At 37.7% G+C, this 13,819-nt stretch overlaps 1 protein-coding gene across 1 annotated transcript in view; it reads right to left on the reverse strand.

The window, feature by feature from the left end:
- Nucleotides 1-13,819, reverse strand: part of PREX2 (phosphatidylinositol-3,4,5-trisphosphate dependent Rac exchange factor 2) — a 226,910-nt gene that overhangs the window by 54,335 nt on the left and 158,756 nt on the right. Inside the window, exons 34-35 of the mRNA XM_037148935.2 lie at nt 13,142-13,285; nt 6,957-7,071 (exon numbers count right to left, since the gene is read on the reverse strand). Of these exons, the coding sequence (XP_037004830.2) occupies nt 6,957-7,071; nt 13,142-13,285 (259 nt within the window). The remainder of the gene's footprint in view (nt 1-6,956; nt 7,072-13,141; nt 13,286-13,819) is intronic.

Raw genomic sequence — 13,819 nt, forward strand, 5'->3', positions numbered from 1 at the left:
CATCCCCTCTCCCCTCAACACTGTAACCTCAACACCCCTTTCAGATCTCAGCATAAGGGTCACACTTCCTCAAACAGCTCACTCCTGAGGCCTTTCAACCACATCCCCATCCTGCCCCCAGTTAAGATTGATTCCCTTCTTAGGCACACGTATAGCACCTTACACTTTCCGTACATTATTTCCCCACAAACTGCTACAAATTATTAGTAAAATTTTTGTGTAATGTTTAGCATAACTCATGGGCAAAATGTTCTTGGAAGGCAGCAATCTTGTCTTCTGTGATGCCCTCAGTGTGAAGCGGTGTCCCTGGTACTTGGTGGGTTAAATAAATGTAAGTATCTAGCAACTCCTTGACTATTACTTTGTGTGAGAATTTAGCACTTATGTCTAACTTATATTTTGTAAATATTAGAGCCTTTATATATATCACATACAGGAAAGAAAGGCAGAAAACATTCAAGCAATATAAATGAATTCAAATTCTTTGTAAATTTAGTTATCTTCTCCTGGTATCAAAGAACCACTTTTTATATAAAACAAAATTTACAACTCTAAAAACTCTGTTTTCCTAATCTGAAAACAGAAAGAAATTGAATATCCACATTCAGTTTACAGTCTGTCTTAGAGCAACAGAAAGATGGATGTATCTTAAGGTATAACAAACCAGAATTTGCCTGAAACACAAACTAGAAAATAAATATAAAACTGCAATACAGGAGATGAATATGCATTTGAAATGTTTCCAGTTAATTTAAGGAGAAATCCCAACATTTAATAACTCTAAAGCCACAGCTTCATTAAGAAAAAACAATTGAAGGATAAAGGAATTATTTATATTCCCATTAATGGTCTCTCTTATTTTCTTTCCCAGGTTTTATTGAGTCCACACTCTTGTTGATTTAAGGTAGTTTCCGCAGCTCCTCATCAAAAGAATAACCAACATCTTCCACTTCAAGCTTGGACACACTGCTGTCCAAACAAGGAATGGGAAAGAGTGTTTATGAGTTGAAGGTTCTGAGGGAGGGAAGACAGGGAAGGGGGGAGGGGGTGGGGCCACGTGCCTAGGCCTGGAGATGAGGCATGAAGGCTGTGGTCCCACAGTGCGTTATTCACTCACCCTGTGTGACAGCTGTACTTAAAGACATGAAATGTCAGCAAGCACACGCTGCCCTTCACATCTACCTCGTGCCCGGAGAACACATTGAGTGACAACTTCTTCCCCCTCAGAGTGCAGAGAAATGAAACATTTCACAGAAGTGCTATCGTGGGAATAGCCAGGACTTCTGATCAGACATTTTTCAGTTGAAAAAAATTGCTCACAATACATGTTTCTGTGATTGGCATTCACACAGCGTTTCTTGTGAATACAAATAAAATATCTATCATCTATCTACTTGTTATATAAAATGTATTTTGGCTTCTTAAAAACATTCTTCTAAAGAAAAATGTGCCATTCCATGTCCATAAAAGCACAAAGTAAGAGAATCCGTGCTGTGAATGATTTTCTTGTCTTCCTTCTGTAAAGATGTTGAATTTACATTGAGATGCCCCAAATCATAAGCCCTAAAAAGTCTCAGTCTGAAGCTGTCACTTCACAAAAATAATAAATGACCTCAATAACTAGTATACAACTTGCTTCTTTTTTTATTTTTTTATTTTTGCTTTATTTTACTGTTGGCTTTATAATAAAAATAATATTTAAAGGATGTTCTAGAACCCTCAAATTGAAAGGAGTATGTTAATACAAGGACTAATGTTCATATCTGCACTACATTTTACCTCTCTGGTCACCATGCAATGGCACTTTTGGCCAATATCCAGGACACATTAAAATGAAAGGTTTTGGTAATGATAAAGCACAGTTATGTAGGGCAGGACAAAAACAGAACTAATGGGGATGATGGCTTATGTCCAGAGGGAATGAATAAAAATGAAAACCTGAGGTTGGAAAAAGAAAATAAAACATTTGAGGATGGTGAAAGTAGGGGATGAATATGCCCTATCATGACTTTCTCAGCTAGAATTTCTGAGTTAAACACTTTCCATGCCGTTATTTCTCAACAATCAGAGGGAAATCAATCAAGAACTGACTTGGCACAGGAGGGTATGTTTAGACATAGCCGTCAAACGTTTCTGCTGGGTTAACATTGTCCGCGGAGGGTAACAGCTAAGGCAGGCCTTCTTCAGGCCACGGTGCCAGGGCTCTGGCGCAGGCAGCAAGGGCGCCCTAGGTGCACTGCCTGGTCCCGACTCCCACAGAGACTGAGGAGTGGTGGTCAGACCAGCCAGCTGGCTTCTGCCCGCTGCAGCGCTGCCTCATAAGAACTTTAACCATTTTGAATACTACTCTCGTATTTGCAAGGGAAGGAAATTAAGTAAAAATGTTCCGGTGGCTTCTATGTTGCACTTACAACAAAAGCTGAACCCCTCCACTGGAACACAGTCCTACATACCTCTCAGCAGGTATCATCTGTTTCAGTGTGCTGGAGTTCCCCTGCCCTTCTGTGTATTCCTCAGACATGGTAAGCTTATTCCCAACATCTGCGTGCATCTACTCACTGTGTTAGGTAAGATCTTCCCCCAGATTGGCAAGGCTGTCTTGTGATTAAGGCTTCCGTTCAAACACCACTTAATATTTAAGTCATCCCTGACCACCCACTCTAAATGACCTACCTCCTAGGATAGCACCTTGTTTTAGACTTTCATCACCGTATTTTTCACTGTCTACACTACTTTACTTACATGTTCATTTGCTGCCTTTCCCATTTTCTTAAGAACCAAAATGTCATGAACACTGAGTAAATGACACAGTGATGGTGCAGTCAGAGCAGCGGGGACATCTGATGATATCTGAGGCCTCACCAATTAGTGACACAGAGTTTCTCTTAGTGTATAATGTTCACTCCACACACTGCGATGGCCTAGTGTAGACTTAAAAGAGGAAAAAAAGGCTTTTGATTTAAACCCAGTTCTCACCACTTATTATCCAGGTAAACTTGTATGTTAACCTTACAGTGGAAATTATAACATGGAACTTACTATCTAATCAATCCACGTAACTCACCTAGCATTAGTGGCTCTTAACATGTTCTAAAAAGTTAGCAGGTTTTGTGGCTATCATTATCTTTTAAGTAGAAAACTATTCCCACCTATTACTATGTCGTTCTGGAAAAAATCTCTATAACTGGAGTAGAATCCAATGTTTATGCTTGTCCAGCCTCCTTGTTCTGCACTTTTCATGACAGTCTACTGGTCTCTGTGGCATTGAATTCACCAACAGTGGGCATGTGACTTGGGTCTGGCTAATGACTGACTCCTCAGGACTATGCTGGAGCTCTCAGTGGGAGAAGTGGGGAGCATGAGGGCGACCTTCTCTTCTTTGAATGTAACACTGGTCTGTAGTGACTATTGTTATCCAAATGTGAAATAACCCTGCCTGAAAATGAAGCCCATAGAGAGCAAAGGAGTACAGAAAGGAAGAAAGAGAGAGGGTTTCTTAAAGACTCATATCCCTGGATGCAGCTCTGCCTGAAGCAGCTCCAGTCCCTGGATATAGCTGTTATAGAAGCCAACACAGTGTTTTGTTTATAGCAGTTTGAGTTTGGTTTCTGAAACTTGTTGTCTGGAGAATGTTTTCTAATAAAATAATAGTTTATTTACTTATTTATGTTTGCTCGTTGTAAGTCTAAGGAAATAAAAGCCTTTTTTGAGGTCTAATTAATAAACAAATTTTAACATCCAGAATGAAATGGTTTTCAGTGATAGCGTTAAAAAGGCTATAGGACTCTGAGGAACTAGCAACACCTCTGGGCTATTTTTTAAACACGGGCAGTAAGGGGCTTTAAAGAAATGGTCAGCATTGGCCTCTGGCTCTGAAAGCTAAGGACAGATGGCCAAAGAGCAATTTTGGAGTGTTTGTGGTTATGAAGAAAAGGAAAAACTAAGAAAGAAATTAACACCCTTGTTCAAGAAATAACAGGAAGAGAAGGCACTATTGGAAGTAAAGAGGAAGATAAGTGTCTTCCTGTGCAACAAAAATCTAATATGCAACAAGCGGATGTACTGCAGGTAATTGCTGACAAGGGCATGTAATCTGTACTGAGGAGTTGGTACTTTCAGAAATGCCTTTTCCAAGAAAGATACATTAAAATGTTCTCTTAGTGGCTAGCATGCAATTAATACACATGCTGTTTTTCTTAAAATATTTAAACATCTTGTCATGTATGTTATATACAAATATACATTATATTTGCTTTTTTTAATAAAAAACATCCACATGGGTGTGGTGTGAATGCTATATTCCACAGTCTCTTCTTTTGTAAGTTATACCTAAAAGATCTAATGTGATTAAAGGTTTATGGAGAACTTCTTATGCAAAGTACTTTGATAAACACAATGGAAACACCAAGATAAGCGTATCCCTCATCTCAAAGAGGTTATAAAAGAATAAATTTCACTTATATGTGAAATCTAAAGAAAAATATAAGTAAACAAACAAAACAGAAACAGACTAAAAGATACAGAGAACAGACATAGTTGCTGGTGGAAAGGAGGGTTGGGGGGCTGGGTGAGAAAGGCGAAGGGATTGAAAAGTAGTTAGAAAATAGTCATGGGGATATAAAGGACAGCATTGGAAGTATAGTCAATAATATTGCAATAACTATGTCTGGTGCCAGTTGGGTACTGGAAAATCAGGGGGTTCACTTTGCAAAGTATATGACTGTCTAACCACTATGCTGTACACCTGAAACTAATACAAAATAATGCTGAAAGTAAACTGTAAGTGAAAAATTTTAAATATACACATACACATACACACATATATACGCACACACATTATAAAAATGATTAAAGAAGATGAGAGATTTGTACACATAATGTATCTTTGGGGAGAAATACTGAACTCTGTAATAGCCATAAGTAAAGTAACATGAAAGACTGCAAGAGTGACCTGACAACTGTGTAGTTCAAGGCCTTTACAGTACAGACGGCAGCACCATCCATGAGATTTTTAACAAATTTGCAGGTGCTGCTGGTCTGGGGATCATGCTTTAGGAGCCCCAGGAACTAGGGAATTGGTTTCCAATCCTAGCTGCATGTTAGACTCTCCTAGGGGACTTCTAAAAATATCTAATGCCCAGGCTTCACCCCAGCCCAGTAATAAAAGAAACCGATTTTATGAAGGAGACTCTACTAGAGCTGGACATGGAAACATATGAACAGCAGTTTTATAAACAGACAGGAAGCAGATGCTAAGTGAAGGGTGAGAAGGTGAGGAAGAAGGAAAGGACAGGGCCTGATCAGAAACAAGGTGAGCTGCGCATGGCTGATGTGTGGGCAGAGCAACCAAATCCTGGCTCAAGTCATAACAGACCCTGACTTCGCACCAAGGAGCTTGTGACTCCTTTGGAGCAATAAGAAAACACTGACTGCTCCGAGAAAGAGACCGACATGGTGCAATGTGGTTTAAAGTTATTATCTGGAAGCAAAATCCTGAGCAGATAAAACAACCCCGGTTCCTGGAGAAAGATCAATCAGGTGCCACAGCGATGATCTAGTACTATTTTCTCCAACTGGACCCCAGGGAGGTATTCTCACGGCCCACATGTTCTACACAAATGCTTTAATTCTGTGTCCTTATTTGAAAGATAAGAATCTATTCAGTCAGTCAGAAGGGCAGAATTTCTCTTTTGTGAAGACAGTATGCAATGGATTTTCAAAAGATTGAACTTAGGCTTCTTAAGTCAGTATTCCTTAAGCATGTCAGTAGACATACTGTTTAAGATTTTAAGATTAACTTTATTTTTTTCTGTGAAAGGAGTCAGTATATCACATGTATTTGAGACAGACTGATCTAGACAAGGTAGTAAAATTGGATCAGCCTCAGAGACACGTGGGTCAGAATCATCAGGATCTCCAACTACATTTTAGGAGGAGAAAATAAGAAATAAAAAATATGTGGGGGGCTTTGAGACTAGAGCTTCAGAGGATGATACAATGCTGGAAAAGGTTTTTTTAAAAAGCATAAAACTAGGAGAAAAGGGGTTTGTGTGAAGCACAAGTAGAGAGACAAAGCAGTTTAAGTGAAAGAAAACCTACCCATTGGTCATAACCACGAGAACCAATACCTGCTCCATGTCAGGAATTTTAGACATTATTTTCACAGTTTAACCATATTGCAGACAAAACCAAAATAATGTCACAATAGTAGTTTTGAGTTATTAGGGCTTAAGGTAGAACAAAACATTTTCTTCTAAAATAAGAGCTGTAATCTGCTAGTAAATTTAAAAGGTAATCTGTTAGCAGAGTGATATTAAAGGAGGGAAATATATATGTTGATAATGTGTTGAAAATTAAAGCTGCTGAATTATAACACTTATTGGGGTTAATTATCTCTGCCATTGATCACTGTACCAGTTAACGTTATGTTTAGAGGGGGAAACAGTAAAATGCAAACATTAACATCACACGTATTTCAAAGTAGGCATGAGTTTTTCCAATAACAAGTACAAATTTCATCCACGTTAAACATCCATTACCCATCATCAATTATCTTCCACGTTACACATCTTTCTGTATGAGGGGTTCGTCATTCAATGGCGCATAAAGAAAACCATTTTACCCTTAATCCACTGAACATTTTTGGGGACACCCATGTCCCCAAAACATCAATGCTTTTCCCCCTGGAAACAGTCTACAAAATTTTTAATCCCTTGCTCATCAACAGAAATTAAAACAATAGCATGAAAATTTATAAACATTTTTGTTTTACTTGAAAAAAGAGCACCCATTAGAATATTTGAAATAGTAAACCTTATACAGAGTTTTATACCAGCTCTGTTTTATATGAAAAGAAATATTATGATTCTTCTAATATAAGAAATAATGTCAAAAATGCTAATTATCTGTGCCTGTCAAAATATAGAAACTTAAAAAAAAGATAAATGATCACATACCTGAGCTTCTGGTTATATTGTTTGACCTTTTCCAATGAGGCTGCATTTATTTGAGCTTGAAATTCTTCCACTGAAACGTTGTCTTTATAATAATATCCTTCCATGCTCTCCAGTGCTATGTAAACAAGTAAATGTACTTTTCACATGGTTTTAGAACTCAATTTCTTCACATTTAGTGTGATTTTATTAATTATTGGTAAATGTATTAAATAGCACCAACATATGCAAGAAACTATCTTTCACCAGACCAAGAATGAATAAAACTCATTCTTCTGCTTTCATAATAAATCACAAACATTTGATGATTCTCTGTTAAGCAGGGAAGGTAATTTCTAATTTAAACTATCTTCTGTTTTTAAAACATTTTGTATATGATTTTTGCAAAGCTCAACTCAAATTCATATATTCTTAACATCTAAACACAAACACATGTACACATGCATATATGTATATATATACATATGTAGAGAGGCAGAACTATACATTAACATACAGAGGAATAAAAAATTGATATTGTCACTCTCCATGTATATCCACATTCTCTTATAGCTGTAATTAAATTATGAAATATTAGTGTAATAAACAATATAAAGTGAAATCTTAGAAAATTTCCTTTACACCAATGGCCAGTAAATTTAATTAAAAATAAACAAGCACAAAAATATACATTAGCTATTTATATATATAAATTCCATCAATTTTAAAAGTCTTTTGATTAATATAAATTTCCTTCTTAACTAACATTTTTGGCTAAGTAGTTCATTTTCCTTTGAACTTTATTCAGTGATATTTTTAACCTTTTGGAAAGGAAATGAGTCACATGGAATTGCCCAGAAGTACAAGATTTCCTATAGAGAGGCTGCCAGCACAGAAATGGCAATGCAATCAATCTGGTCCAACGTAAATTATTTCCCCTTGAAATTATTACTACTAAAGAACCTCACACATCATCAGACTATTTCAAAATTGATTAAAAATTAATCTTATTTTAAAACTTATAAATGTGATACTTTCTAAACTAAATAATAAGGTTTTCTCCAATTGACAGAAAGAAATCACCATTTGGGGGGCAAAAATAAGAAAGTCACTGCTAATTTTAGTTGTGCAATATTTTCTGAACTAGTCAGATTTCTAGAGCATTGAAGAAACAACAAAACTGTAGGAGCATTGCCAAATCGGAAATTTTTAAAATGGAATTATTGGCCTGTAATTGAGAAAAGCAGTTGTGCAAAATTAGAGAGAAAGCCTAGTATATTTACTCTACTACTGGAAATACAATCTGTGATCTCATTTCAAAGATTGTTTGCTTACTGCTTAAGATTTCTGCACTAATTAGAATATGTGCATCAGTTAACCCAGCTTCTGGTCCTGAATACATGCAAGAAACTTAAAAAAAAAAAGCCTTCCTAAAAAAATAAGTCTTCAAATACCACATTCATTTCCATTCACAATGCGTTTATTTGTGAAAAGCAAGTATTCCAGGAGCATTCAGTCTGTCAATGGTCAGGCTTCAACGTGGGTTCCTCTTACTAGTGGTGAAGGTAATTATGAAAGCCCTTGCATTGGAATGAAACCACCACTTCCATTCCTTGGTAGCTGTGTGACCTTGGCCACGTTAATTAATATCTGAGAGTCGCAGGTTCCTCACTTGTAAAATGGAAAATAAAAGTACTGACTAATTACGGTTCTTGGAAAAGAACTAAGTTAAATAATAGGATTAAGAGAGCCTATGACTACCCTTACCATTCATCATACGTGTTTCATGTACCAGGCAATGGGCCTAGTGCCCTTCAGGCATTACCTAACCTCCAGGACCTACAGATGAAGGGTGAGTGCGCTTAAGGAACAGAGAAGTTGTGGGAACTGAGAGGAGGGTCTGTATAATGAGACTTTAACACGTGATTTGAGACGAGGAAGACTGGAAAAACACCAGGAAGGAGCTAGAGGGGAGCTGGGTGGGGTGGGAGGGCATGGCAGGGTAAGAAGAAAACACCTGGCATTTAACTTTTATAAAAGTCTGGATGGCTCAATTTTAACCAGAATGTCCAGTCCTGCTCGAAAAGTTTGTTATAATATAAAAAGAAACTGACATTTTCATTAAGTTTCTTGACAATATTTCCAAATTAACAATAGTTAATATTATGTAAAAAAAAATTTAAAGAGAGTCTCATCATTTGTCAAGAGCCTCAGCAAAATTTTATGGTTCCTGCATGGTGCTGTGGGGAAACAAACAAAAAAATAACATGAGTTCTATATTTCAAAAGTAAACTTTGTATGGCAAAGTAGAGAAAGAACCACATTTTCTTTTTTAGGTCCATGGCTTGGTTATTTATTGTTCAGAAAAGAAGAAATAAAATTACATTTTACCAAATTATTTTTTTTCTGTTCTTGGAAAAGTAGGTTAAATATATAATAATGTCCAAACTTCAAAATTTGATCTCTCCTTCGCACTCTTCTGTCCAGTTACCTTCATCCTCCTCCTGTGAACATTGGGATTTCAGATGTCTGGCCTCAAGAACTCAGAGGATTCATTTCCGCTGTTTTTAAGCCACCCAGCTGGTAGTCAGTCACTTGGCAGCCCTGGGAGACTAACACAAACGCAGTTCTGAAGCCTCACTGGGGGAATGTGTGCTTTCCTTCCCTGAACTCTGGCTCTGTGGATTTGAAGGTGCGGTCCCCAAAGGGGCACACTTCCCCCAGTAGAAAAAGCAGGGATCCCACTGAACTGTAAGCTGTGGTTGCCTCCTGGTCATTGCAGGCTCCTTGTACCAAGGTACTAGCAGCCACAAAGAGCAAATACTATCATGGCAAGGCTAATAGACCTTGAGCATCATAAGAATACTTCCTGACGGGTTATTATTATATAATGAGAAATATGTCTGGCATCCAGGTAATCCATCCACTCAGGTCCCTCTTGGTACTCCCTTGCCCACTTTTGATGGTGACTGGACAACTGCAAAGACCTTGGCCTGAGAAGGACATAGTGACCAGAGAATCAGGCCCCTCAGGGATGAGGTCTTAATCATGTCATGGACACCAGCAGGAGTTCAGACAGAGAACAAGGCTAATTTACAATGGATAGCAGAAGAGGAAAAATGAAATTCTATTGCAGCTTGAGACCAGCTGTAGCAACAGGGCTGTCCATTTACATGCTTCTTCTAAATTATCCCCCCAGAAGGGGAGGTCCATCAGTGACGAAGGACACGCTCCCAATCCGTACAAAAACAAATGGATCCGAGGGTGCCAGGTGCGCACTGTGGCAGATGCTCTGAGAGTCACCTACTCAGATTCTCCTTAAAAACTGAAGGGCTTGTTCCTAGTTGCTATGGCAGCCAGAAGACATCCTCAACTGTCAGCTCTCTAAGGCATCTGCAGCCTTTGCTACAGAATTGTCCCACGTAATCCCATCTCTTTGAGGGGCGACCTGCATCTAATGACTTAACAAGGCAGAGGCAAAAAGGCCCAGTCCCTCTGACCCAACTCCCTAGAAGCTAGAAGCATTAAATGTCTGTGAAATGGATTATTCTAGTTAAACAAACATCTGGAAAATTGCACTGTATTTCATAATCCACCAGATCTGTGTTTTCTCACTCCTTGCGGACATTTAGAATCACTTGGAAAGTTCTAAGACAGACCGGTATTTGGGCTCCGCCTCCCAGAGATTCTGATGTACTTGTTTGGTATGGGACTGAGCAGGGGTATTTTCTAAACCTAGAAATATGACTATTTTCATATTTCCCAAGGTGACTAATATGCAGCCAGTACTGGGAGCCACTGAGAGACAGAATGAAAACGAGCCAGGGGGAAGTGGGTGGAGAAAGCAACCCCGACACCCTTCTTCACTCTCATTTTTTACTTCCTTTATCTCACCAGGAGCTGGGGGATCCCAACAGGATTAATTCCCTGACCTGCAGGAAGTACTCATGGAAGGTTGCTTTAGCATGATCTTCACATTCTAGCTCTTGGTTGTGCTCTGTGCTGACTTTCCTGACTGTGTCTGTGCTCCTTCCCTTAGAAATCAAGGAGTGCGCCCTCTGCTGCCCCAGGATCCGCTCGGCCAAGAAAACTGGGAAGGCAGTCCGTTCACTTCCTGTTCTAAGTATGATACCTCAGCCAACTTTTGGAGGGTTGTTGACTTTGATAAATATCCCAGGATATTTTCAAATTTATCTAGTATTTCTTATCGTTTGCCAGGAAAGAGCCATGTATACATGCACACACAAAACTAAATCCACCCTACCCATGTAAACTTTCACTCCAGAATAGACCCCATTTGGAGTCTCTTCCATTTACCACTACTTTCAATTTCCTGACAGTAATCTCCCCTGGAACTAAAGCTGTACTGGCTGTGCTTCCCTTAATCTGATGAATACTGACAGCTACTAATGGTTCCTCACGGAAGTTTTATCAATGCAGAGGAACTTCTGCAAGCCCTTTCTATAAACTGCCTTATCAAAGACAGATTCTTAAGGAAACCAAGAGTTTTCCAGTCTCTACCTGTCTGTGACTTCAACTGCAGAAGTATTTCCACTGGTTCTTATTCAATTCATTTTTTAATATTTTACTGCTGTGTAAATGTTTGCTGTAGCTGCTCTTTCAATTACATTTTTAAAGTGATATTGTACTTACTGAAATAATAAATACTCAGGGATTCTTTTTTAATTTGTTTTAGCCACTATTATTAAATAGAGGTTACTTGCAAAGTAATCTTTTTCCTATGCACATTTGCTACTGGGTATGAATATTCAGCTATTTATGGCTGATATATCACACAGGTAATAATTTTTTTAGGAAAAATGTCTAATGCCATCTGTCATCTCAGTAACATTGAAAAGGCAGGATTTTAAAAAAAAGAGACAAAAGAAAAGGAGGGAAGAGGCTTTAACGACCGTGAGCTCTAGTAAAACCCCGTAAAAGTTAACATTCCAGACCAGCATCCTCCCCTCTTCTAAAACTATGTCTCTACAATGGCTTTTAACACATTTTAGGCTTAACAATTCTCTTAACATAGCTCCAAAGGTCTATTTTTGCTCGATTTTCTCTTTTTTATTCCTTTCATTACAGAAACTTGTAATACCTTTATGAACCCTATTACAGTCCTAAAAAAAAAAAGGAAGGGAGGTAAGGAGGATTAGAAGAAAGGCAGGAAGAACATACCTTCTACTAACTCCTAAGACCTTCCCTTCACTGAAATTTTCCTCTGCTTAAATGCAGTCTTACCAAGAATCTGTTCACCATGGTCATTGTTAGAATTAAAATAATATGGGTGTGCTACAAGCAGAATTTTCGCTTCGTAGGGAATGTAGATTATATGTGCCTGCCTATTCTTCAGTTACAGAGGTTGATTTTATTCCTCTACTCTTCTTTTTTATTAGAATATAAAATTTCCACAGCAAAACCAATGCAGGTCTCAAAAACTCAAAAGAAGAAAAAGTGAGGTCTATGGTACCACTCAGAAAACTGATGTAGTCTGTGACCACAGCATGAGGAGTCTACACAGTAGTCTGGGCTTCTGATCCTTTCTGGGCAGTAATTGACTCCAGAAGCCAAAAAGGATCCTGGACTTTTCATCAGAAAGCAGTGCACTGCAAGAAGCTTCTCATTCACATTAATCTTAATTTCTTCTACTGCAGTTGAAACTCACTGCTTATTGCAAAGACAATTTACTTACAAAAGAAACACATTTTATTGACAAAACTGACATAATACAGAAAAACTCAAAGACAAAAAAAAATCATTAATCACCCAATTATACTAAAAGCATTTTACATACATATAAGTAAATGGGTGCATCTATGACATAATCAGACTATAATATAAATTCTTTTCTATAATCTGCATGTGTATATTGTTAACCTTTTTTCTCATAAAATATCTTAATCATATGACTTTATTGGTTCTACCACCATTTATTTATGCCAAATTAATTTATCTTTATTTCAACCACTCGTGTCTTGTTTCTCCCTTATAAATAATGCTGCAATCTTATTTTATAAATATTTAAATGACGCATGACTTTTTCCTTAATAAACATTCCCTGAAGTAGGTATATTACTTAGATACTATGCAGGAATTTTTTGAGTTAATGAAAAAAAGCCATGATGATGATGACAATTAAATTTTTTTTAATTGACCAAAATAAAATAATGCAGGCATGTGAAGCATAAACAAGGAAGCAGCTTTACCTTGAGCAAAAAGCACAGGGTGAATTTTGAAGCCTCCTCCATCCTTCAGCCGTTGCGGCAGCTGTTCAAAGTGATAACCATCGATGAAGAAGTAAACTTTCAGAGCTTGCCGGCTGCCTTCCACTTGATATGTGAGAGGGACGTCTAAAGTGACATTTCATGTTATATCGTTTCTTAAAATCAGGACATGCTATACAGTACGCTTGTTAACCTCTAAAACGAATCCTGAAAATTAATAGAAACTAAATATCTTAAAAGTACCCCCGTTTATCAAGTTCGGTGTTAGTTAGGGAAAGACTATAAATCAGATTCTCATTAGCTAAAGCAACAGATTTAACACTGTACTGTATATAAAAATCCTGTAAGAGGAAACTTTGTTACACTTTAACATACCAGATGTCTCACTTAACTAAATGAGAAGTTAAGCTAAACGTGCTTTAGAATCACAGTCTATAATGGCCGCTGCCTCACTCACATTTCAGTTAAAACGAGTCCATGGGGTATACTTCATAAATAGTGTGCAAGAAATCGAATGCATTACAACTGTTACCAGAATCTGCATGGGCTTTGCAAGCTCCGTTCCTTGAGCCCAAGATCAAAACTGGATTATCTCTGCTGATGCCCAACCGTCATTAGAGATTATCTGTCCAAATTCTTTTAGCTTTTTTTAATATCCTA

This window comes from Artibeus jamaicensis, unplaced genomic scaffold (assembly GCF_021234435.1).
Source record: "Artibeus jamaicensis isolate MK-2021 breed Jamaican fruit bat unplaced genomic scaffold, CSHL_Jam_final scaffold_916, whole genome shotgun sequence".
In the NCBI taxonomy this organism is placed as follows: Eukaryota; Metazoa; Chordata; class Mammalia; order Chiroptera; family Phyllostomidae; genus Artibeus; species Artibeus jamaicensis.